Source organism: Ictalurus punctatus, chromosome 6 (assembly GCF_001660625.3).
Source record: "Ictalurus punctatus breed USDA103 chromosome 6, Coco_2.0, whole genome shotgun sequence".
Classification (NCBI taxonomy): Eukaryota; Metazoa; Chordata; class Actinopteri; order Siluriformes; family Ictaluridae; genus Ictalurus; species Ictalurus punctatus.
The window spans coordinates 20,231,411-20,255,431 of NC_030421.2; the positions used below are offsets into that span (position 1 = coordinate 20,231,411).

The window sequence follows — 24,021 nt, forward strand, 5'->3', positions numbered from 1 at the left end:
CTCTCTCTTTCTCTCTCTCTCTCTCTCTCTATCTCTCACATACACACACACACACACACACACACACACACACACACACACACACACACACACACACACACACACACAATCCTTTCTGTGATATCTTCGTTTTATGTATGCAGAGGTAAGAACATGGGAAATGGAGATGAAGAGACATAGTGCCTGAGGCCTGTCAGGCGTGTGAAATGCATATTCAACCGTTTAGCTTTTAAAGAGATCTGGCAGTCTGAAAATGTCAAAATATGAAAAGGATGATGATTTTGAGAAGTAGAGTGTAGGCTGGAGTTTTATTGCAGTACAGCAGGCAGTATAATACCATAAACACATGCACATATATACACAGATATAAACAATGGAAACGGGAAAGGTTTTTTGGAATATTTTTGTCATGTGATTGCGTGGGAATGTTTTGTGAGATTATACAGACGAGGAGCGAATGTCTCTAAAGGAGAGTACATGGCCAGAGGAGTTTACTTCATAAATCTGCAAGTCAGTTAATCATCCTCTGTTGTGTGTGATGAAGTTAGACATGTTTTCTGGAGCAAATGCTCCATCCATCAATACAACATCCTCACCCATACAATGAGTCCAACTTGCAGCTTAAATTTTAATAAAAAACTAAATCTTGGATTAACATATTTACAGAGTGCATGTGTTTGTGTGTGTTTGATGTGTGTTTAGGATAAAGAGGACCAGTGGATGACCAAAGTGGTTCCTGGTTTGAGTGACTTTGTGCTGCTGCAGCCTCTCCAATGGAACATGCGGTATGAAGTGGAGATCACTGCCCGCAATGTCAAAGGCCTGTCTGAGCCCACCTTTGTGAAGTTCTCCATGCCACAGAAACCGGATATTACAGGTACATTCACCTCCAGAGCACATTAATTCAATATTTTCCACAGGAAGTGTACCTACTCACTTGCAGTGAAAAGTATTGATATGTTCAGTGGGGGAAATAAGTATTGTACGAGTCAACATTTTTTCCAGCAAATATCTTTCCAGTGAGGCTATTCACATGTAATTTTCACCAGACATCAGTATTAACTCAAGAAATCCGGAAATATAAAGAATTCACAACATTAAAGTCCATAAATAAAGTTATGTATAATAAATAATAAAGTGGAATGACACAGGGAAAAAGTATTGAACATGCTAAGAAAAAGCAATTCTCCAAGGCAAGGTAAGGCAAGGAACCATAAGTTCCTTAATTAATTATACCTCCGATCTGTGCAAATTAATATCAGCTGGGATAGTAAATTGATGGTTTATAAAAAGGCTTTTAGTTACCAAGGTGTCACACAAGAAACAACTCATGATGGGTAAAAGCAAACAGCTCTCCCAAGACCTTCGGTATCTTATTGTTATTCTTTATATTTGCGGATTTCTTGAGTTAACACTGATATGTGGTGAACATTTCATGTGAACAGCCTCATTGGAAATGTATTTACTGAGAAGAATGTTGACGCGTCCAATACTTAATTCCCCAAATGTATACAGACACACACACAGTATATATTTATCCAACTACAGTTTATCTACTTATACGCCGTATAAGTCATACCTAAAGACATATAAATGGATTAAATGACTATTGTTCATCAATATAAAATTTCCAATACGGAACATAAAACTGTTGGTTGAATATTGTGAGTTGTATGTTCTAGCTAGTGGCATATTCTTATAGAAACATAAATGTTTTCTTATGCAAAAATTATCCTCTGATTATAATTACATGCAAGGTTCTACATTCTACCCACTAATACTTAGCCAGCCATCACCATCACTGTCAGACTTTCAGCCCACAGAAACAATACTTTTCACTTAACACACATAAGGTCACACTTAATGACATTTAAAAGCATTAAAAGTTTGAGTCATTTAGTCTCAAGAGCTCATTGTTATGAAATCAGCAGCACTGATGAACTATTCAGTGGCTCTGAATAGCTAGCGACTGAATATCTGTGCTCCTGCTATTTGATAGATGTGAAACGGTTCAGTAAGTTCTGTCAGTGGAAGTGGAAGAGCGTAGTGTTGATTGAAGCAAAAAATGTCAGTAGTATTGGAAGCACTGCTGTAGAGAAGCAGAGTGAGGTTGATGAAAAAGGAGGCTGTTTGATTGGCTGTCCGCTCTCATTTTGCATGCTTATCGAAGGCAAAAACCCAGGAGTGCTATCAACAAGTTGGTCCTTGTCTTTATTCACACCTCAAAATTACACCGAAATTATAACCACTTTATTCATGACAATGACTATCACATAGATGAGTTAGTCTCTTTCAATTAGCTTTTGTTCAACCAAACATGCGTTGAGTCCTCTCAGCAAAATTACAATTAATATAGGCCTTTTTCCATGATGCTTCAGAAATGATTATATTTTTTTCCCCTTAGGTTTCTTTCTTTTTTTGCTATATCAAGTACACCTTAGAATAATGCAGAATTTGATGGCCTTTTTGTAAATGTTTAACAAAATTATAAATCAGGAGAAACCAGTGGGATTTAAAAAATAATAATAAAAAAGTGCGCGAGCGCGCACTTCCGGGTTTTTTAGTAACATTGACTTTGTTTACTTGGCACGTGTGTTTTGTTATGGTTTATGTCCTGTCTCCGCCACTGTATTGTTATTGGTTGTGTCCCTTATGTGTCATCATTAGTCTTAGCTGTTTCGTGTTCACCCTTGATTACATTTGTCATTTAAACCCCTCATATCTCATTGTTCGACGCAAAGTATTACATGTGTTTTCCATACTCCGAGCCGTTGTTCCTCGTTTCATGTTTCATAGTTTTGATCTTGTTCTTACCCTCATTGTTCGATTCTTGTTTAGCCTAGTTTATGCCCGTTTGCCAATCGACTGACCTTTTGCCTGTTTTTGACTAGTCGTTTGATTCACGTATTGGATTTGTCTTCCTGCCTCTCTTCATTAAAGCGCTTATCTGCACTTGCATCCTTCTCAACCCTCCATTACGTGACACATTCAGAATGTACATTTCAGAGATATAGAGAAATAGTTGATAGATTAACACATTTAAGAAGAATTGTTGATGTGTTAGTGGTGTACTAAACCGCTTTTTTGTCCACCCACTTGATATTGGACAAAAATCAGTTTGACACCCTTGATATACTCTTACATCCATATACCTGTATCAAATATTTTAGGGTCCCAATCAAAAGGGAATAATGGCATTAGATTATCTTGACCTGCATTAGGGTGCATTATTAGGGATTTGGAGTAGTTGATTTTACAATATAATCAACCTTAATCGATTGGGGCAGTGTGGTGTGACATTTTATAATAAATTATGTCACCAGTGTAAGGGCCTGTTCACACCGGGACGTTTTCCGTAGCGTTTTTTTGTGTTCACACCCACGCGGGCGACGTGCTGAATGAAAGTGCATATTCATTCCCTGACAGTAGATGGCACGTATTCATTCCCTGACAGTAGATGGCGCTTATTGAAAAGCAGAAATAGCCCGGTACACAATGTAGCGCCTCACAAATTTCCATTTCTGACACCTGCTCATCACTGAGAAGAAGCCAGTATTTGCATCTTTGCAAAAAGCCATTCACACACTATTTGTGAACTGGCTAAAGCATGTATGCACTTTTGCAAAATGTAAGGTATTTGGTGATTTGGCTGCACCAAATACTTCTTAAAAGCTAAACCATTAAAGTTTTTATTTTAAACAGTATACTCTGTTTTAATAAGTAATGATTTGAATTATATTAAAGACACAGTAACAGCATTCACATATTTTTTTTATCTAATTTTTTTGAAGTGGGTGGGTATAAGGCAACTATTATGTCCAAAAATGTTAATGTTCCTTTAAACTGATGACAAGTTGAATATGAAGGTTTTTTTTGTGGTCAATACGATAATGCAACGATGCAATAATGGGGCACTTAGCTATTTGAATAAGAGGTCAAGAATACATATATGCATATATATGCCAGGTTCAAAATAATTACAATGGACTATCAATCAGCGTATTATCATTTGCAGGGAAAAGACAAAGAAAGAAACAGTGCTATTTAGTGTAGAAAGCAACACTGAAAAAAGTAAATGGATCACTTAGAATATATTTCAGTGTGATCAAAAAAATGTAATATAGATAGCCACAACATAATAAACACACACACACACACACACACACACACACACACACACAGAGACATCTATATATACAGTATATTTATATTTATATTTAGTGGGTAATTTTGAATCTGGTTCTTTCAAAGGATACCTTGTTTATGTTTGTAGGCAGAAGGATATATTAGCAGCGAGCATTTTATTTCGGGTATGTCACTTATGCACTCTCACTAAATACTGGGTGCTTGGATCTTCTTCATCTTCTTTTTCAGCTTCTTCGTCATCAGCAAGACAGTTTTGTATTTGAGCGCCATCAAGTCTTCTTTTTATGTAACTTCAGAGGCTCCAGGCACATGAACAAAAAAAAACCCGAACCCCTGAACGTTAAAAAATGTGATGCTTTGACGCCACACATTTTACACATGGGTGTGAACACTCATTGACAGCCATTGGGGTGTTAAACTGACCGTTGTGAACGGGCCTTAAAGTGAGTGAATTCCAGAGTTCACACTAATGGCCTCAACAAGAGGTTTAATATAAGTGCTAAACATGATGGTAAAGAGAAAACCCTGTCTTGTACCTCTGCTCACTGTAATCAGTTCTGACTATTGCTAATAACATGGGTACTAGGGTTCTTAAAGCTTCTGGATATACAAATTTGGAATTTTACTTAAAGAAGAACATTTCCTAATGTGGGTTGTGCTGCACACATCCTTCTCCACTGTGCATATTATTCTCAAGGCTGTGAGTGCAGAGAGAATATAAATTCAGAGAGAAGTCAAGTCTGAGGCCCAAACTATACTATGCACTTAGTAGTATGTCAAAATACCAATAACAAATAGAATGTAACTGCTGTTCTCAACTATCCCCACAATAGTAGCATTATGAGAATAAATTTTTTTTAATGTGACGGTGACATTTACTGAGTACCAGATAAAAGAGCAAAGCCTCTCAGATACACCGCTGTAATCTCATAGCACTCTGTTATATTGGCTGTAGTTATCTTGCTAAAATGCACCGTAGAGCACCAAGCTATCACATCTGGTCACTTTCAGTGTGTGTGGTTTGTTTTGTTCACCAGCCTGTCAACACTTTCAGCAACAAGCCTCATAGCATTATCATGTTAACTGAAATACAGAGTAGAGGATTAACAAAAACAGATCAGTGAAAAATATACACTCTCAGTTTCACCCAATACAACCATGTTTGGAATACGAAAATACAGAAAATTACATGAACGGGTCTCCTTAGTCACTAGCTGGCTATAATGAGGTCTTTAGCTAAAGTTCAACATGCCTCCCTGGGCAACTCACAACAAGTCAGAACTCATAGCTGCTCATATATTTGTCCCCTGTCTCAGTTGTTTCATTTTAACAAAAAAAAAAAAAAAAAATCCTATGTGCTTGAGCTTTAAATAATACAGTAGTACCATGCCAAAAATTGTGACCCTGTTCCACCAAATCAAAAAACCTTTCAGCACAGATCCAAATAACTGCATTTTGTTAGGTTTTCAGATTGCAATATATAATGCTTATCACAATGATGATATTATAAGCAATGTACCAACCTTTAATACACAAAGTATGGTGTGGTTGGATAATACTCGACAGTCTGACTGGGCTGGCCAGAATCTTAGCTAAGATCTGGGCATCTTAAAGAAATGGGTCTATATCAGGTAATAAGCAAATATCAGGAGGGATCATCTTCTTTACCCTTCCTAAAAATTAGGGTTATATTGGACGATATGGATAAGGGCTATTTGGCTGTTTTAGGTCAACAAAGTGCTCTGTTATACAACGTGAAACAATTACCCATTGTTTTCTTTAAGAGACAAAAGAGTTCTTTCTTTTCAGTGTTGGAAAATGGTTGTTGCCAAAATAAGAATGACATTTTCAAAATTAATATTAGCATAGTGGTATGAGGGATATACAAGAGCATGATCAGTGATTATCCCCAATAGAGGTGTCCATCTACCATACTATTATTAAGCAGAATGTAATTCAGTGTCAAATGGGACTGATAAACTGCAAAGAAATATAGGGCCACAAAGTCTTCAAATATCAGACTATATTTGTCACAAATTTCTCTCAGAAAAGTAATTTAATATTCTATACCTTTTTTTAGATCACAGTACTTATTTTAGATAACTACTGTCACAGAATTGGTTTCTCCTTTTGGAAAAAAAGACATCAACATCAAAAACAACGTAAACATTACCCAAAACCAGTAACTCCTTATTCCTTATCCTTAATCCTGTATCCTCAATATTATATTATAGAATATATTTATATATCTTTAGGCGCCAGACTTTCCTGTTTTTCAAGATTTTTATATCCATGTTCTCCATCTTCAGTTAAAAATTATTCTATAATCTATAACATGTGTCAACAAGAAACAGCACTTTGAGAAGTGGAGAATTAAAGTTCTCAATAAGGTTCTATGAGTTAAATGTTGCTGATTTCCAACACTAATGAAAGATGTTGGGATCATTACTAACAGTTTATTGTTGTTGAACTCTGCTCAAACAGGTACTGTAATATGCCAACAAGACAGCCTGAGCATCTCAATATAGGCACCTACCAGATAGTAATCCCAATACCAGTCAGTATAATGATTTGTTATTTGTGACAGTAACTATATATGGATATTTGTGTGTATGTGTTATCAGTAGGGTTGATGTCACTGTTAATCAGACATGTTTTCTCCCTCTTTCTCCGTCTTTCCTTTTTTTCTTATTCTACCGCCATCCCTGCTTCCATGCGCTCTTATTTATAATTCTATTGTGCTGCCTCTTTTCTGGTTCCCTCTAAACAATCCTTCTCTCCTATTCCCACCTAATGCATAATGCAATGTGCTCGGGACCACAACACAAATCGCTGGGCTCTTTGTTTTGCTACGAACTGGCACTAAAATCCCTTCTCTTCACTCCTATATATACTCCTTCCTTAACAATAAATAAAAAACACTTCCTGATTGCAATGCTTCCCTTTCCACTTATGCCAAACCCGCTTTAAATAAATCCTGTTTTTGAGCAGCCCATCTACCACCAACTGGACATGGAAATCCCACACTTCACTCTGCTGGAGCAGCGGCACTCATCGGAGCTACACTGTCACTCACTCTGCATTTGTGTCTCTGTTGATGTCATTCCATCTTCACCCTGCCACTGGGAACTGATTCGAAGACTGAGCCAAGGACTTGCCTCCACTTTTTCCACAAATGAGCCTAGCCTCTTGGGGAGATTACTGATTCTTAGCAATGCCAGCTGATTGCACTGGTGCATGTGATAGCACTCACCTGCAGCTCTGAGCTGATGGCTAATGTTTCATTCCCATGTCTCCACTTCGGCATTACTGACCCTTCTTTAAACAGAAGGGTAGTCTATTATCCTGAAACAGACCACATTGAGCACTTTTTCTGTAATTGTGGTACTCCCATTGTTAAATTTTTTATTAAATCTCCGAGATTGTACAGGTGTATCTCAAAAAATTTTAATATTGTGGAAAAGTTCATTTTTTTCTGTAATTTAATTTAAAAAGTGGAACGTTCATATATTCTAGATTCATTACTCATAAAGTGAAATATTGATGATTATGGCTTACAGCTCATGGAAAGAAAAAAATCGAGTCTCTCAAAATATTAGAATAAAGAATTTATAATGTAGAAATGTCAACCTGAGAAGAGCTCTAATCACGTAATTAACTCAAAACAACTGCAAAGGTTTCCTGAGCCTTTAATCTCTCAGTCTGCTTCAGTACACACAACCACAATCATGGGGAAGATTAAAGTAAATTTCCATTGTATTTGGAGATTAAGGTCCCAGAGTCGGGAGGAAGAGTGGAGAGGCACAAAATCCAAGTTTCTTGAAGTCCAGTGTGAAGCTTCCACAGTCCGTGATGATTTGCCAGGTCATCTGCTGGTGTTGGTCCACTGTGTTTTCTGAAGTCAAGAGTCAGTGCAGTGTCTACCAGGAGATTTTAGAGCACTTCATGCTTCCATCTGCTGACAAGCTTTATGGAGATGTTGATTTCCTTTTCCAGCAGGACTTGGCACCTCCCCACAGTGCCAAAACTACTAGTAACTGGATTGCTGACTGTGGTATTACTGTGCTTGATTGGCCAGCCAACTCACCTGGCCTGAACCTCTTAGAGAATCTATGAGAGACACCAGACCAACAATACAGACCAGCTGAAGGCTGCTATCAAAGCAAGCTGGGCTTCCATAACACCTCAGCAGTGCCACAGGCTGATTGCCTCCATGCCACGCTGCATTGATGCAGTAATTCATGCAAAAGGAGCCCCGACCAAGTATTGAGTGCATAAATTAACATACTTTTCAGAAGGTACACATTTCTGTATTATAAATTCTTTATTTTAATATTTTGAGATACTGGATTTTTGATTTCCATGAGCCGTAACCCGTAATCATCAAGATTAAAACAAATAAAGGCCTGCAATATTTCACTGTGTAATGAATATAGATTATATTAAAGTTCCTCTTTTTGAATAAAATTATGGAAAAAAATTAACTTCTCCACGATATTCAAATTTTATTGAGATGCACCTGTATGTGTTATTCATACGCATAGAGATACACATGATATGCATCTGAGTTCAAGTTGTGGCTCTTTAGTTTGTATAGATTTTTATTACTGTGTAAAATATTGGTCATTCTACCACTTGAGTGACTACATTTACATACGCCAGTACCACACAGTACTCATTAAATAATGTCTAAAAGGATTTCAAGCACATCAAACATTAATGCACTGGCCCTTGACGAGTTTTACATTAACCAGAATCTGTCCCTTTTAAATGATCACAGTACACCACAACAGTACACCACAATAATGATGTACAAATCACATTTCATTTCCTGCACATAGCATTAGCATTAGAAGAAGAGAGTGTTCTTTGCTGATGAATTGAAACTACCTGTTTTACATGGATGAGAAAATGTTTTGAATAGTGCATTTTAATGGTGTGAGGAAAAAGAGAATAAGCTAACCATAGTTTCTTACTCAAATGAAAGTGTGTGTAACTGTGCATATGTTTATCTGTGAAAGAGTGAAAATAAACTGAAATGTATCTAGGTTTGATGGGTAAATAATAGGGCCTAAAACTCAACAAAATGTGCCTTATTTATTGTCATAATAAAGACTGCAATTGGGTTCTGCACTTACCTCTTATAATTTTCTTGACAAAACATACAGGCACAACCCAAACTATTTTTGTCAATACTGAATGATAAACTTTTATGAAAAGAAAGCACCTACGTATTACAATAGCCTAGATTGGGTCTGGGAAATATTTCTGGACTGTAACTATCTTAATCACTAATTTTAAGCTAAAGTACAGTTGAACTCAAAAATGTTTTCAATCTAGATATTTATTTCCAATAACATACTAAAAGCTGAAAATGATTTTTTGTAGAGCTCAGAGAAATGGAGATCTCATTTTGAACCACAGATTTTTAGGCAGCGTCACAACTTGCATTACTCGTCAAAATTGCATTACTTTAATGATACTGACAAAAGCCTTCCAGTCTGAATGACACTTAATTCTCTACAAGAGTGCAATGGCTTTTTGTTGACTGTTCCAACTGGAATTGATTCCAGCAAATGAAATGGGTCTGTTGTTTTATTGTTACCCATTACAACTGATCACACTACTCATAAATAAACTTTTCTTTTTCAGGGAAAGAAATAAAATAAATCAGTCCAAACAGGCTGTATGCAGTCATTCATCTTAAAGCTTGATGCATTCAGTCATAAATCACTGCGCGTATTAACCATTTTCAAGAGTACAAATGCCATATGCAATCTTATATTGAATAACAGAGATTTCCAAAGACTTTGGTCTTGCAAAGCAACCATTTTAGACATTTTCCCATTGAGTGACTTTAATATTTTATGAAACTACAAAAAGCTATAGCCGCTTGGATAAATGTATGTTCATCAAGTTTTTTTTTTTTTTTTTTTTTGGGGGGGGGGGGGTTAGAAGCACTATACACAATGGCATTCTGAAGCAATTCTGAAAGAAATGTGCCACATCAGCTATGATGATGAAAAAACTATGCTTCAAAATGTAATGCCTGATTTGAAGAGCAGCTCTCAATTTTTTTATCTATTAAGAAAATGTGTATTACATCAGATGAAATTGTGACAGCTGAATGAAAAGGAAGTGTTTTCAGATTTTCTTTGTTTGCAACTGCCTAAGGAACTTACATTTCCATTGAAACCATGCTCTGCTTTGGTTCTGCTTTTAATACATGCATGTGCACAGACTTCTGCACATGAAAGCCTTGGAAACCACCTGTCCATCAGAAATGGTCTGCTGAAAATTAATATTTTTTTCCCCATGGACTCCAGGGGGTATTTTTTCACATTCTTAGGTACAACTTTACATCCACATAATGGTTTCTGAGCCATGAGCCCATCCCTTAAGCAGAGCTATCTTGCCTTTGGATAATGGCCATCCCAGGGGCAATGACTCTGTTAAACCTGTAATGAGTGGAGGGTCACCTCTGCTTGGTGAGCATAATGTCTTAATGGGCTTCTGGGTCTTTAAAGGATCGTTACAGAGCTATGCCTCACTTGTTCCCTCAGCATGGACAGTGCTTGAGCAGGACTCATATTTATATTATGAGCAGATCTCTAAATTGCAGCCTGACTTCAGTACCTTCCTTCAGGGGAGAGTAAAGGTTATGGCCACAGATTCTGACGTTTTCTTTGTCTTTTAACAGTAACTGTTTATAAATCAGAGCGTAATTTCTGTGCTTGTTCAATCTGCATTGTTGGGGGGGGGGGTTTCAGTTGAGAGATTTCTGAATTCTTTTATGTGTTGTTTTCTTGTAGATATATCAACATTATGCAACATGTATGAATCAGATTTAGTAATATGCTTTTGAAGATTACCTGTTTTATCCCAGTTACAGAAATGTATGTGAACTCTTCCTCACTCACTCAGACTCTGCATTTTGCATTGTAATTCACCTGTTGAAAGGCACAGTAGCTGGACTACGATAAGATAATCACAAAATTTTGAACTAGACGTTTGCAAGTTCTAGTGTAGCCTCTGGTTAATTAATCCATATCAATTCAATTTTATTTATATAGAATATACAGTGCTCAGCATAAATGAGAACACCCCAACAGATGTATCAGAAAATCATACTTTCTATGGGATCCTTTACAATAAAATATTCCAGCAACTCTGGTTTATTGGTTGCAAAACTAAATTGAATTTTTTTTAACAAAGTGATTTAAGACCATGGTGCAAATTAGTACATCCTATTGAAGCTTTTAGGAATGAAACTTGAAAAATGTTAGTTAACTGGAATTCAACAGCAGATGAGTCTAATCAGTCATCACACAGGTGGCTGCCAGATAACTGACACGGGTGGTATTTAACCCATAAAATATCCTCCCATCAATGCTGACAATTATGGCACCACATGTAAGAGAAATGTCACAAGTCTTGAGAAAGAAAGTAATTTCTTTACAAAAAAAAGGTCAGGGCTACAAGAAAATTAGTAAAGCATTGCTAATCAGTTGGAATACAGTAGCGAAAGTGATTCACAAATTCAAAAAGGATGGACTTGTGGCAAGCATTCCGAAATGTCCAGGCCATCGACGGAAGCTAAGACGTTGAGATGAGGAAAATCACCATGCAAGTTCATCACAGTTAGCTAAAGCTGTAGAGAGCCAAACTTGGGTGACTCTTTCGTGTGACATGATACAACGTATGCTGTATTGTGGCATGCAAGGGTGTTGTCCACCAGGAAGCCACTGCTAAAGCCCATGCACAAAAAAGCCCATGCACAAAAAAGCCCTTTTATCATTTGCCAGGGCCCATGTTGACAAAGGTGAAGAATACTGGGACTCCATACTTTGGTCTGATGAGACAAAGGTCAATCTTTTTAGAACTGATGGCATCCAAACTGTATAGCGTCGCAAGAGGGAAGAGTACAATGAAAAATTCATGGAACCCACAGTAAAGCATGGCGGTAGCAGTGTTCTTCTGTGGGGTTGTATGAGTGCTGCATGTGTCATGGAATTGCACTTCATTGATGGCATCATGAATTCACAGATGTAGTGCGAAATACTGAAAGATGCAACCATCTCTCCGCACCCTGGGTCGCCAGGCACTCTTTTCAACATGATAATGACCCTAAACATACATTCAAGGAGACTGCTGCATTTCTGAGGAAGAAAGAGATTCAGTGGCCAAGTATGTCACCCGACCTCAACCCAATAGAATGCCTATGAGGAGTTCTGAAAAGACGGGTCGAGCATCATTCTCCCTCCAGCATCCAAGTGCTGAAAGAGCTCGTTCTCCAAAAATGGAAAAAGATAGACGTGGCAGTATGTCACCAACTTGTTCACTCTATGTCCAGAAGAAAAATCATGGAGGCCATACAAAATATTAGATTTGGTAGAATTTAGAAGAGGGTTTATTGATTTTTGCTACACTTCATAATAATGAATAAAATGTAATATTTTCAAGTTCAAATTCAAGTGGCTTTATTGTCATTTCAACCATATGGATACAGTTGGTAGAGTACACAGTGAAACGAAACAACATTCCTCCAAGACCATGGTGCTACATAAAACAACACACTAACTACATGAGACAACACAGAACTAAATAAGATCTACACTTTTTTACATAAAGTGCATGTGCAAACGTTTGCAATCTACACAGGACAGTACAATACTACTAAAATAGGACAATAGGCACAGTAAGTGACAGTGTAGCGCCGACCAGTACACAGTTTCAGTGTGGAAGTGTCCAATATTACAGGAAGTACAAACAATAGGAGCCAAAGTACGTAGTAAAAAAAGTACGGTAGCAGCAAAAAACGCAATACAGTAAATTGCAGCAATAAATGCAACACAGTCAATGCAGGAATGTGCAAATATTGCAATGGGAGTGGGATATTCTTATCCTAATGATGTTGGTGACCAACCTTTTATGTTCTTAATAAAAACAAATGTTTAATAAAACTGTTTTGTCAAAATTAAGCTAAATTTAGCTGGTGTTCACTGAGAAATAGCTAAAAATCTTAATTTTCAAAGGGGGTGCACTCATTTACGCTGAGTACTGTATATATTTTTTGTTTGGTGGTGAGGACCACTCAATTGTTATTTAGGCCCTGATAAATAAAAACATAGAACTGAAGGAGGGTATATTTTCCCCTGTATCTATCATATAGCTGGCTATGTGCAATATAATTCATTCTTCTTCAGCACTATTGCCATATATTTCTATGCTAATCAGTGTGGCTTTTTAAACTAGTTACTAGTGGCATAGTACAGCACACAGACCACAATCACACCCTATTTGCTGGTGTTTGCGAGAGGCATGCCCTTTTAAATATGTACTGTACATCAACAAAAATGTTGAAATGTGGAAATGTTCCTACTTTCATTTGTAGCAATGTTGAGTTGTTTACATTGCCAGAGAGATACCACTCTGACATGCCCGCCTTGTTCTTATTAGGCAGAAAATAGATAGCTTTTAACTATAATTAAATGGCAGTTAATAATATGCACATGAATATACTCAGAGTGGTGTGCTGGCATAGTAGATAGCAGGGCTGCCTCACAGCTCCAGGGTCCCTGGTTCAATCCTGAGGTCAGGTTTTTGCCTGCGTGGAGTTTTGCATGTTCTCTCTGTATCTGCATGGGTTACCTCCAGCTTTTCCATTTCCACTTGCTTCCAGAAATCATGCTGGTAGATGGATTAGCTACCCTAAACTGTCTGTAGGTGTCTGTGTGTGTAAACGTGTGTGCATGGACTGATATCCCCTCCGGGGTGAATTCCACCTCACACCCAGTGTTCCTGGGATTGGCTCAGGATCCACGAGGATAAAGCTGTTACTGGAGATGAATTAATGAATAAAAGAACGAACAAATAAAATGTTTATTAACTGACATTTTAGTATCACAAAGAATATAAGAGTAAACTTATGATTGAGGTCAGCTTGAGATCACTAACCTTTTTTTATCAGCATTAAGAAGTGTCAGTGTTTCCAAAGCTCCAAACTTCTTTTTTTTTACATCCTCCATAGTAATGTGTCACTGTAACAGTCATTAAGCCTTATGCATGATTATATGGATCATTAGTCTGTCAATCAGAAACTACGTGCCCACCCAAAGACCTCCGCTTAGTGTGAAGGTTCCAGCCAGGCACGATCAATCGAGCCTGAATTATTGCTGCTCATCGCTAAGACTCAATTACCACTCAGAGTTAATTAATTGAGTGCGTTGAACCCAGATGCAGACGAATCACACCCATTTGTGGAACTTCAGGATAAGTAATATTAACGAGATGCTATATTGAGCCGCTAATGACATTATAAATCAACAACAAATCAGTTTAAAGAACAGGGACACATTCTTCAGAGGGGAAAAGATGTAGAAAAATGAATGCACTGCCCTGTAAGGCACTGAGGAGATGGTTACATCATACATCAAATATGAAAACCTGTCTAAGATCTGAAGTGTCCGAGTGCGTGCACAGGGTTGGAAGGGTTACTTTAAAAATGTATTCCATTACAGTTACAAATTACTTCATAAAAAATGTTGTCAGTAACGTAATCCAAGTATCACAATATGTAGGTAATGTAATCAGATTATTTTTGGATTACTTCAAGGTCACATATGTAAATAAAGTCAAGAGAAAAGCAATATGATCTAAAATATTTTTATTTAGAGCTGAAAAAGATGTTCAAAGTTTGGATTTGTTTTAAATAAATAAATAAATAAATAAATAAATAAATAAATAAAAGATCACTGTCTCTGATGTGAGTAACATTACATCACAAAAGTTAGGGTGACCATAATCTTTTTCATGTCTTAACAGTGTTCAAAATCTGTTAGTATGAATGTAGATTTTAACACACTGGAAATGACACACTATTAGCACTATTAGGATCACATAAATATATATAAATTCCTACATTCTTTTGAACGTCCATGGAATAAAATAAAATATTAGATGCCACGGGTGTACCTTCTGCCATCATTCATACATTTGAATGGCCATGTAATGTGAAGCAATGTGACAACATGATATTAAAATTGACCTTACATGGCCACGGGCATTGTTTCGACACAGGACAGCTTCATTTGCTGCTATTGTCAAGCAACTGTTTGATGCCATACACAACAGTGCTTCATCTTTGCATGTTCATTGAGAATAGGCTAATGGTTGAGAAGTAAGAATTTGCCCAATAGTTGCTGCAAGCCTTTCATAATCGACCAATTGGTGTGCGAGAAGGTGAGAATTACAGAGAGGGGTTAAAGCAAAGCAAAGATGCGCACATGTGTTGCAGTATTAGACCATAAGCACGTCATAATGAAACTAAAGCTGAATCCCAGATGTTTTCTGAAATTTAGAGATCCTGGCCCGGATGCTTTTTTAAGGTCCGAGAAAAGGAGGACGTATGGTCACCCTAAAAAAAGCATTTCAGAGAACAATGTGTGCTAATTTCTACCAAATTACCTTTGCACAAAATTGATTCATGCATGCAACAGGAGGTTGCTCACATGAGCCAAGACTGGCAAGTGAGAACCAGAACTATAATCAAGCAGCTGTGTTATGTCAAAATATTAATTTCTTTGGTTTTAAATGAAAAAAATTCATCCTGATAGTGTTCCCTTTTTTACTAAATGTTCCTGAAATCTGGTTACTTTGCTTTTTGAGGTAACTGCAACGGATTTTCAGTTACCAGTTTTTGTATCCTGATTACGTAATGCCATTACATGTATTCCGTTACTCCCCAAGCCTGGGCATGCAATATACTCCCATTATTTACAATGCAGTGCTGGGTAGCCGCATTTAAGCTCATACTGAAGAACTAGACTAGACAAAAAACACATCCTGTAAAAACACTTTTTTTATTATTATTACTGATTAACTGTGGATATGCCTATCATTTTCTTTACATTTTTATACCATTTTACCTCAAGACCATGTGCATCCTTAAGTGTTGATGTACGCCAGGTTTCTTCTGAAGCACTCCACTCCACTCACCTAACACTCTTTCTTCTTCTAAATCTCTCTCTTTATCAAATTCACCATCATTATTTCTGGATAGTATGTCTGCCTATAGATGGATGGAATATTAAGTTAATGGCAGCACAGCTCTCAGCAGCCTGGGTGATTGATATGTTTAGGCCCAGAGAATGGCCTCAAAATGTTATTTTGAGATGGATTTCTATCTTTGAATGCCTTTACAAACATTACCTCAATTCCCATGAGGCTCCTATGTAGCATCAGCCTTTTACCTGTCAGCCTTTTCATGCCAGTCAATCTGCATGACTTTGAGATTTTATATTCAAACTCAATATAATGTAGCATGGTTCATTTTTTAACATTGTGCAGCTTAAAATTAATGATAAATGCAGTTTAGGCATGTCTCATAAGCAATTATGTAAACATGTACATTGCATTTATATAAAGTGGTGTAGGTTTCCCACGATCCAACACTATTAAATATCCCTTCATGGCACAGCTACACTGATACTTACTCCATTATTAATTATTTACTCAATTATTTCTCTTGTTTTCTTCGTAATTAATACAGATGAAACAGTAAGTGCAGGCTTTGGGCAATGGCAAACCTTGTTTCTTGTTCTTAGTGCCTCTAGCCCTATATTACCCTATCTTCAAAAACAGAGCTAGCATTACAAGCATTATTTTTCGTCATTAATAATGAGATTGTCTAGCACTGGGTTATACTTAGTGTGTTTAATGGGAATCTGCTAAGAGTTAAGTTCAAAAGATAGTTGGTATATACTCACTGTCCACTTTATTAGGAACATATGCACAACTGCACATTCATGCAGTTATCTAATCAACCAATCATATGGCAGCGACTGAGTGCAAAATATAATGCACATACATTTCAAGAGCTTCGGGTAATGTTCACATCAAACATCAAAATAAAGAAAGAATGTGATCTATGTGACTTTCATCGCGGCATGGATGTTGGTACCCGAAGGGCTGGTTTGAGTGTTTCAGAAACTGTTGATCTCCTGGGAATTTCACACACAGCGGTCTTAAGAGTTTACACAAAATGGTTCTGTGGGTGGAAATGCCTTGTTGATAAGAGAGGTCAAAGTGAAATGGCCAGATTGGTTCGACCTGCCAGGACCTGCAAATAATCACTGTGGTGAGCATAAAAGCATCTCAGCATGCACAAAACATTAAACCTTGAGGTGGATGAGCTACAAAAGTAGAAGAACACATTGGGTTCCACTCCTGTAAGTCAAGAACAAGAATCTGAGGCCTGGACATAGCCTCACCAAAACTGGACAAAAAAAATCACCTGGTCTTTTTCTAGTCTTCAGCAATATCTGAATCAGTAGTATCTAAAATATTCAAACCAGCCCTTCTGCTACCAACATCCATCCCATTATCAAAGTCAAAAAGAAAACACAATGTCACATCAAAAAAAACAAGTTTGATGTGAACATTAACTGAAGCTCTTGACCTGTATCTGCAAAATTATTTCGTATTGTGTTTCTGCCACATGATTGGCTGATTAGATAACTGCATGAATGCGCAGATGTACATGTGTTCCTAATAAAGTGGTCGGCGAGTGTACTTGTCAGTTGTTAGTTAATACCAACCACTGGTAGGACACAATCATTCCATATTGATTCATTTATGCACTGATGACCGTAATGTGTCCATTGCTTTGGTTATGAGCTTTAAGCTGGCTTCACTCTAAGATCTGTTCAGTGTGGTGTTGGGTGTGAGTGCATGTGTAGCTGATGGTGTTGTGTGTCTCCTGTCTCAGCAGACTCCCTGTTCAGCAGCCTCGGTTTGGGTGCAGTAGTGGGATTGGGCATGGCAGGACTGCTACTGTTGCTCGTGCTGGTGGACATCAGCTGTTTCTTCCTGCGCCAGTGTGGACTGCTCATGTGCATCACCCGTAAGCTGTGCAGCAAGAAGACTGCCACCAGTGGCAAGAGCAAAGACATGGAGGAAGGCAAGGCTGCCTATCTGTGAGTGTCCCTGAAGGATTTGTGTTTTGTATTGAATGATTTGTGCTTTGTCTCTGCTCACTCATCTATTCACTTGCTGGGGTGTTTTTTTCAGCTCTTCAAGTAGGTGATTTATTATTTATGTGTTTATTTGCCTTAACTTCTTTTTTACGTTACACTGTCTCCATTGTTCTATTCAATTTACTTCATTCTCATTTTCATGCTCTGCACTACTGTCTGATGGAAAGTAAGTAAAACATTTATTACATGCCGCTAGCCACAATGTGGAACATAACAGCAGGATCTTCCTCACAAACAAGTAATATGTTTATTATAAACTGCAAGCAACAATGTGGAACAAAACAGCAGGATCTTCCTTACACAAGTCACATTTTGTTCCATGATATGACATAAGCTGTGTATCTATGGGATGGCCCAGAGGAAATATGTTCATTCTAGCGAGACTCTGACCTTTTGTGGAGGTGCTTTATCTAACTTCTTCATGTCTGCTGCTGAAGAAGTGTCTGTTCTTCAGTCATGTAATGTGTCTGTGAGACGTCCTCTAGCAGCTGAGAATCAAATCCTGTCACGTTTGCTTGGCTATGAGTTCAGAAGGATTAGGGGGCAAGATTGCCTTCAGTTCCAATAACAAGTAGCAGGGCTTTAAAAGACTTCTTTGATACTCTCTAACACAGACTGTGGGATGGCTAGATAGGCCCCTTCTGATTCTTCACTGTCCTAAAGCTTCCCTCTAATAACCTTGTTAGAACTGAGATGCTCCTTGTGAACAGAAAGGCTGGCTTCCAGACAGAAAAAAAAAAAAACAGAATGTGATAAAACTGTCGCACTTCATTCTCTGCAATCCATAAGGCCACACACTTCCTCAGAATATCACCATACAGCATACAAATGCGAAAACACTACATGTCCCACGTCTCAACATAATTACCCTGAAATCAATTTAGTGTCATGTGCAGACATATTTCACAAATTCTTTAATCAAGTAAGAGTGCAGTTACTCATGTAATGTAATACTCTGCTAAATGTTTCATCAGTCAAGTGTAAGTAGAAAAGTATAAACTCTGAAAAGTACATAGTATGATCGTAAAAGTACAAGACAGATTTAAAAATTAAAAAAGACATTTGCTGCACACCACACACTGATTTTACTTACGGATGGTAAATTATGCCTCTTTCACCAAAGAACTTGAGACCATGGGAAAACATTAGTTTTTAGTTTTGTCTTTCAGAATCCTTTCTCCATTGCACACATCTTTTCTCAACATGAAGATTTCTGGGGATAAATAAATGAATGAATAAATAAATAAAAGGAATTGTGTGCTTCCTATTCATATCTGTATTTGTATTTGTTTTAAATGCATTATCTGTTCAATCTGAATCATGTGTTAGGTTATATACTTATTAGTTAGCATTATAATGAATCTTGATCGTAAAAACTAATTAATGCTAAAAGGTTGCCTTGATAAATACCAAGCAAAAGATAGATTACAGTAATGGTTATTTGAAAAATGCGTATTTTATCTGACTCTTGCTTTCACATCTGTTCAAGTTTAGATTTGTTAGGAATTTAGATTGCAACCTTAAAGCTGTCTGATGCTGAAAGGCCACCTTATGATCTTATGAATATATGATTATAGACAAATGTAGTGATGTAGTGCTGGAAAAAGTCATGAGTAGGAACTAGAATTTTTTTTCTTTTTCCTTTATGCAAAGTTTATCTTTAGATGTTACTTAAGTAAGTCTAAAGTATTAGGCCAAAGAAAAACTGAGGTAAAGTACAAACCAGTGTTAAGTACAGTAACCAAGTACAATATACATACAATAACAAATCTGTCTGATTATGTCCATATTAAGGATTATTGTTTTAGTTGAAATTGACCTGTGGCATGTGCGGTACCTTTGTTCTCTCTCTCCAGGAAGCTGCCACTAAAAGAGGAGAATGGCAAAGATTCCCTTAAACCGGATACGATTGAGATTAAAGTTCATGGTGACAACAGCCTACACACGACGCCGGATGACAGCAAAGCGTAATGGAGCAGCTGCTGAGCACTTCGGGGATTGGCACAAGCTACCCAGACACCAAAACAGCAAAAACCCAGCAAGCTAATGAGAAAACAAACAAGAACATGGCTGAACAAGTCCCTTGCTAGAGACTGATTGTCAGAGGGATCCACAAAGAAACTGTGTACATATGAAAAAAGGAAACGCTACACAGCAGTTGTTTTGTGATACATCTTTCAGAGGAGGCCTCTCTACAGAAAGGCTTTTGTTTATCTGTGATTGTTGTTCTTTCTTTTAAAGGCTGAAGCTTTGCGTGTGATTCTCTGTTACCGGAAGCGGTTTGATATGTGTTTTTTTCCCTACTCTTTCTCTCACCCCAAGCTCGAAACCACAAGCACTTCTGTTTTCCAGAGAGAGTTCATATGCACAAACACGCTATTCATCCACAAAGGAATAGATTGTATCATGTCACAGTCTGACCTCTGTGTGGGCTTATATGTGTGTTGTGGTATTGGGTAATTAGTGTATTTCTGTTCTTGCCTTTTGGCCACTGTGCAGCATCAACCTCGAACAGTAGTGTTTATTAGAACGTTACAGCTGTGACATTAGAGAGACACGAACTTGAGACTCCCTTTATAGCATTCACTGGCTTTGTCCACACTTCCCCATGTCCATACTCTTGCACTGAAATGAAAACTTTATCCATTTCCATTCGAAAAAGACAGTATTTCAAACTGCGATCTGTGTGAAATGGATCCCAGCACAGAAAATAGAAATCACCTATTTCTGTATTGTTGAGGTATCATTTTTGTTATTTCGTATTGCCTGTCATTTCTGAATGTGTATATATGTGTGTGTGTGTGTGTGTGTGTGTGTGTGTGTGTGTGTGTGTGTGTGTGTGAGCACGCACACATGAGCAGAACTGTATGTGGAAGTGAATGACCTTGTGGCAGTATGTTGTGGTACAGTGTGAAAAATGTCAAATAAAAGAGAAAGTATAAAGGATGAATATGAATTGCAAACACTTTAAGTATGTAAAGTATGTCAGTTTGAGAGTATAGATTTAGTGAACATATGAAGGTGATGAAAATATGATCTGCACATGCATTTCAGTGTAAATACATAATATTACGTTTACAGATGATGGGAACAAAGGCACCATTCATGACATGTATTTGTGTAACATAGTCTTTGAACTATTTGCATAACACCTGCATTGCTTGTTGGCATTCCTTGTTAATATTTTCATAATAGGGCTTGACTGTGACAGTTTGACAGAAAGACAGGTATTATTTCCTGCAGCCCTGGGTCCTTTCTTCATTGCTGGCTACTGTACTGTATGTGCATAATCTGTTCCTTATGATTTGCAGTGTTTCTCCATAAATCCTTAAACAAGCTTTACCAGATTCTGACTCATGTCTCATTAGGCGGGACAGTCTACAAATAAACAAACATGAAAGATAAATATACATGCAGCTCTATAGAGTCCAGAATGACAGTATGTCCATCATATGTCATTTGAAATATGTAACTGAGGAGTAATGAGGACTGAGAAACATCATATACCCAGGTATTCACAGATCCAGTAAACAAATCTACATCCCCATGCTACTTTCAACCTATGATTTAGGACTCATTTTACACCCTAACTTACTAATCAAACCTATATTCACTTGGTGCAACTGGCCCCGAGTTCCACTCAGTGATCTTAGGTTAATATCTCCACCCATAAAATGTTTGGAATGTGTAAGCTGGTCACAGTCTACCAGTTAAAATTCTTATTAGGCCTTTTGAAATCACTTTTTGCTGAATCTTAATCAGACAGTGTCATGTTTCATTCATCCAGATGCGTTCTCTGAAGGCCACACAGTGTTCTGAGTTACACCTGTGCTGCAGTATTACAACCTCCTCAGTATCAGCCCAAATAAAAGTACTGAAAAGTTGTTTGTTTACTTTCAGCTTGTCTGCTACTCGGGGAAGGGGGGTGGGGTGGGATCATCCATAAACCCAACCATACTTGTGGAGCTCTTGTAATCCAGTGTAATTTTCAGCTGTAAATAAAAGTGTCCTGATATTAAAAAAAATAATAATGTGTCTCCTTTATGAGCTATCAGCTCTCACCACACCTCAAGGTTAAGTCCATAAACAGCAGGGGATTCAAAGTGTAACATTTACAAAGGATCTTGTCAGCATAGATAACTAGGATTTAAACTTTGGTGAGGTCAAGCTTAAAAGGTCAAGGAGTATATAAAAATCCATAGACTAAAGATAAAGGAAGGTGTAACACTATTAGAAAATCAGTGTGCTAGCAGGATCAAAAATATGAAAGGCATCATTATTATCAGAGATATAACCAATTTAACAGTACCCTCCGATTTCTAGTATACAGCATGCATTCATTTATATGAAAGGGTAGTATGGACAAAATATTTTAATGGCATGATTTTTATTGTTATAATTTTGACAAAACTTAATATGCGTCAGTATGCTTAATCAGTACTCATCTGTGCCAAGCTTCATTAAGGGGTTAGGGGAGAATACAGCAAGTATATATATGGAATTCTACAGGCTGTCCCAAAAGTCTCCATACATAGTGAACAATGTTTGCCAGCACCAGTCGGTTGTTTGTGGACGTCCACTTCTCAGTTGGTCTGCAAGACCTCCAATCTTTATGAATTTGTTAATAAGTATGGGAACAGTGCCGTGTGTGATGTGCTTGTCATCACAACCTTGTGACCGCTTCCCAATCCAGCCATGAGAATGATTTCAATACGTTCTTCTTTTGTCAAAGGAATATATATATATATACTATATAAACTAAGTATAAAAAAATTTGGAAGACATTTAGCTAAAAGTTCCCCTATGTATGGGATACCCTGTATTTTATTTTGTGCTTTTATTTATTTTTACCTTATTTTTAATAAATGTTGGACATATAGTATACTATGGCTGAAAGGCCTCCAAACTAGAAGTTTTCTTAAAACTACAGTGTATGGGGGGGGGGGGGGACCTGAGTCAGGGAAGAAAAGACAGATAAAATATGTATCATGTTCTTGAGCTGCTGTGTGAGTCACACTGACAATTCTATAAAAAGTAATTTATAGTCAGCTTTGTGTCAGTTGGATTTGGCAGGAATTTTGTACATACACATCATACACCAACTCAGATACGAAAAATGTCACCACACACACACACACACACACACACACACACACACACACACACACACACACACACACATACACCCCCTTCCCAGTTGAAAGAACTGTGAAAGAACTATGCTGTGCCTGACAGGAAGAAAAACCAATATGGAGAGAGAGAGAGAGAGAGAGAGAGAGAGAGAGAGAGAGAGAGAGAGAGAGAGAAAGAGAGTTTCTGTATAGTAAGCATTTAAATCTAGGTTACATTGGGTGAGATAAAGGCAATCAGAGAATTTTCATTTGCTGCTGTTTAGTTAGCACGCTAACATCTAACCCTGGGTATGTCTCAACCAGCTCCCTAGTTCAGTAGTCAGGGCACATGGAATTATAGCACTTTGACGGTCTGGTCATGTTTACCCGATCTGAGCCACAAGCAGGTCGCAGCATGGCCACATGTCAGCCAAGAACAAACCAAATAATCCATAACTGCACCTTATCTGGGCCACAAAATGTATATATATATATATATATATATATATATATATATATATATATATATATATATATATATATATAGTAATCTCAGCCTTATATGAAATCATGGAGGCATGTGCATAATGTGTGTGTGTGTGTGTGTGTGTGTGTGTGTGTGTGTGCTGTGCCATTAAAACTTTGGTGACTCATGGACTGAATATCAATGACACTGTAAGTAAGTGAATTCTGCATCAACAGCATTCAACACATAGTATCTTCTGTTT

The 24,021-nt window shown here is 37.5% G+C and overlaps 1 protein-coding gene across 3 annotated transcripts in view; it reads left to right on the plus strand.

The window, feature by feature from the left end:
- The window catches only part of ncam2 (neural cell adhesion molecule 2), a 214,451-nt gene extending 192,283 nt beyond the window's left edge, over positions 1-22,168 (plus strand). The window contains exons 15-17 of one of the 3 annotated variants that reach the window (XM_017469130.3): positions 703-877; positions 17,915-18,122; positions 20,039-22,168. In XM_017469130.3, coding sequence (XP_017324619.1) covers positions 703-877; positions 17,915-18,122; positions 20,039-20,153 — 498 coding nt within the window. In that variant the 3' untranslated portion in view covers positions 20,154-22,168. Of the gene's footprint in view, positions 1-702; positions 878-7,137; positions 8,277-17,914; positions 18,123-20,038 lie in introns of those variants that run through there. The other 2 variants (XM_017469131.3, XM_017469133.3) reach the window with 2 other exon arrangements.
- Positions 22,169-24,021: the final 1,853 nt, after the last annotated feature.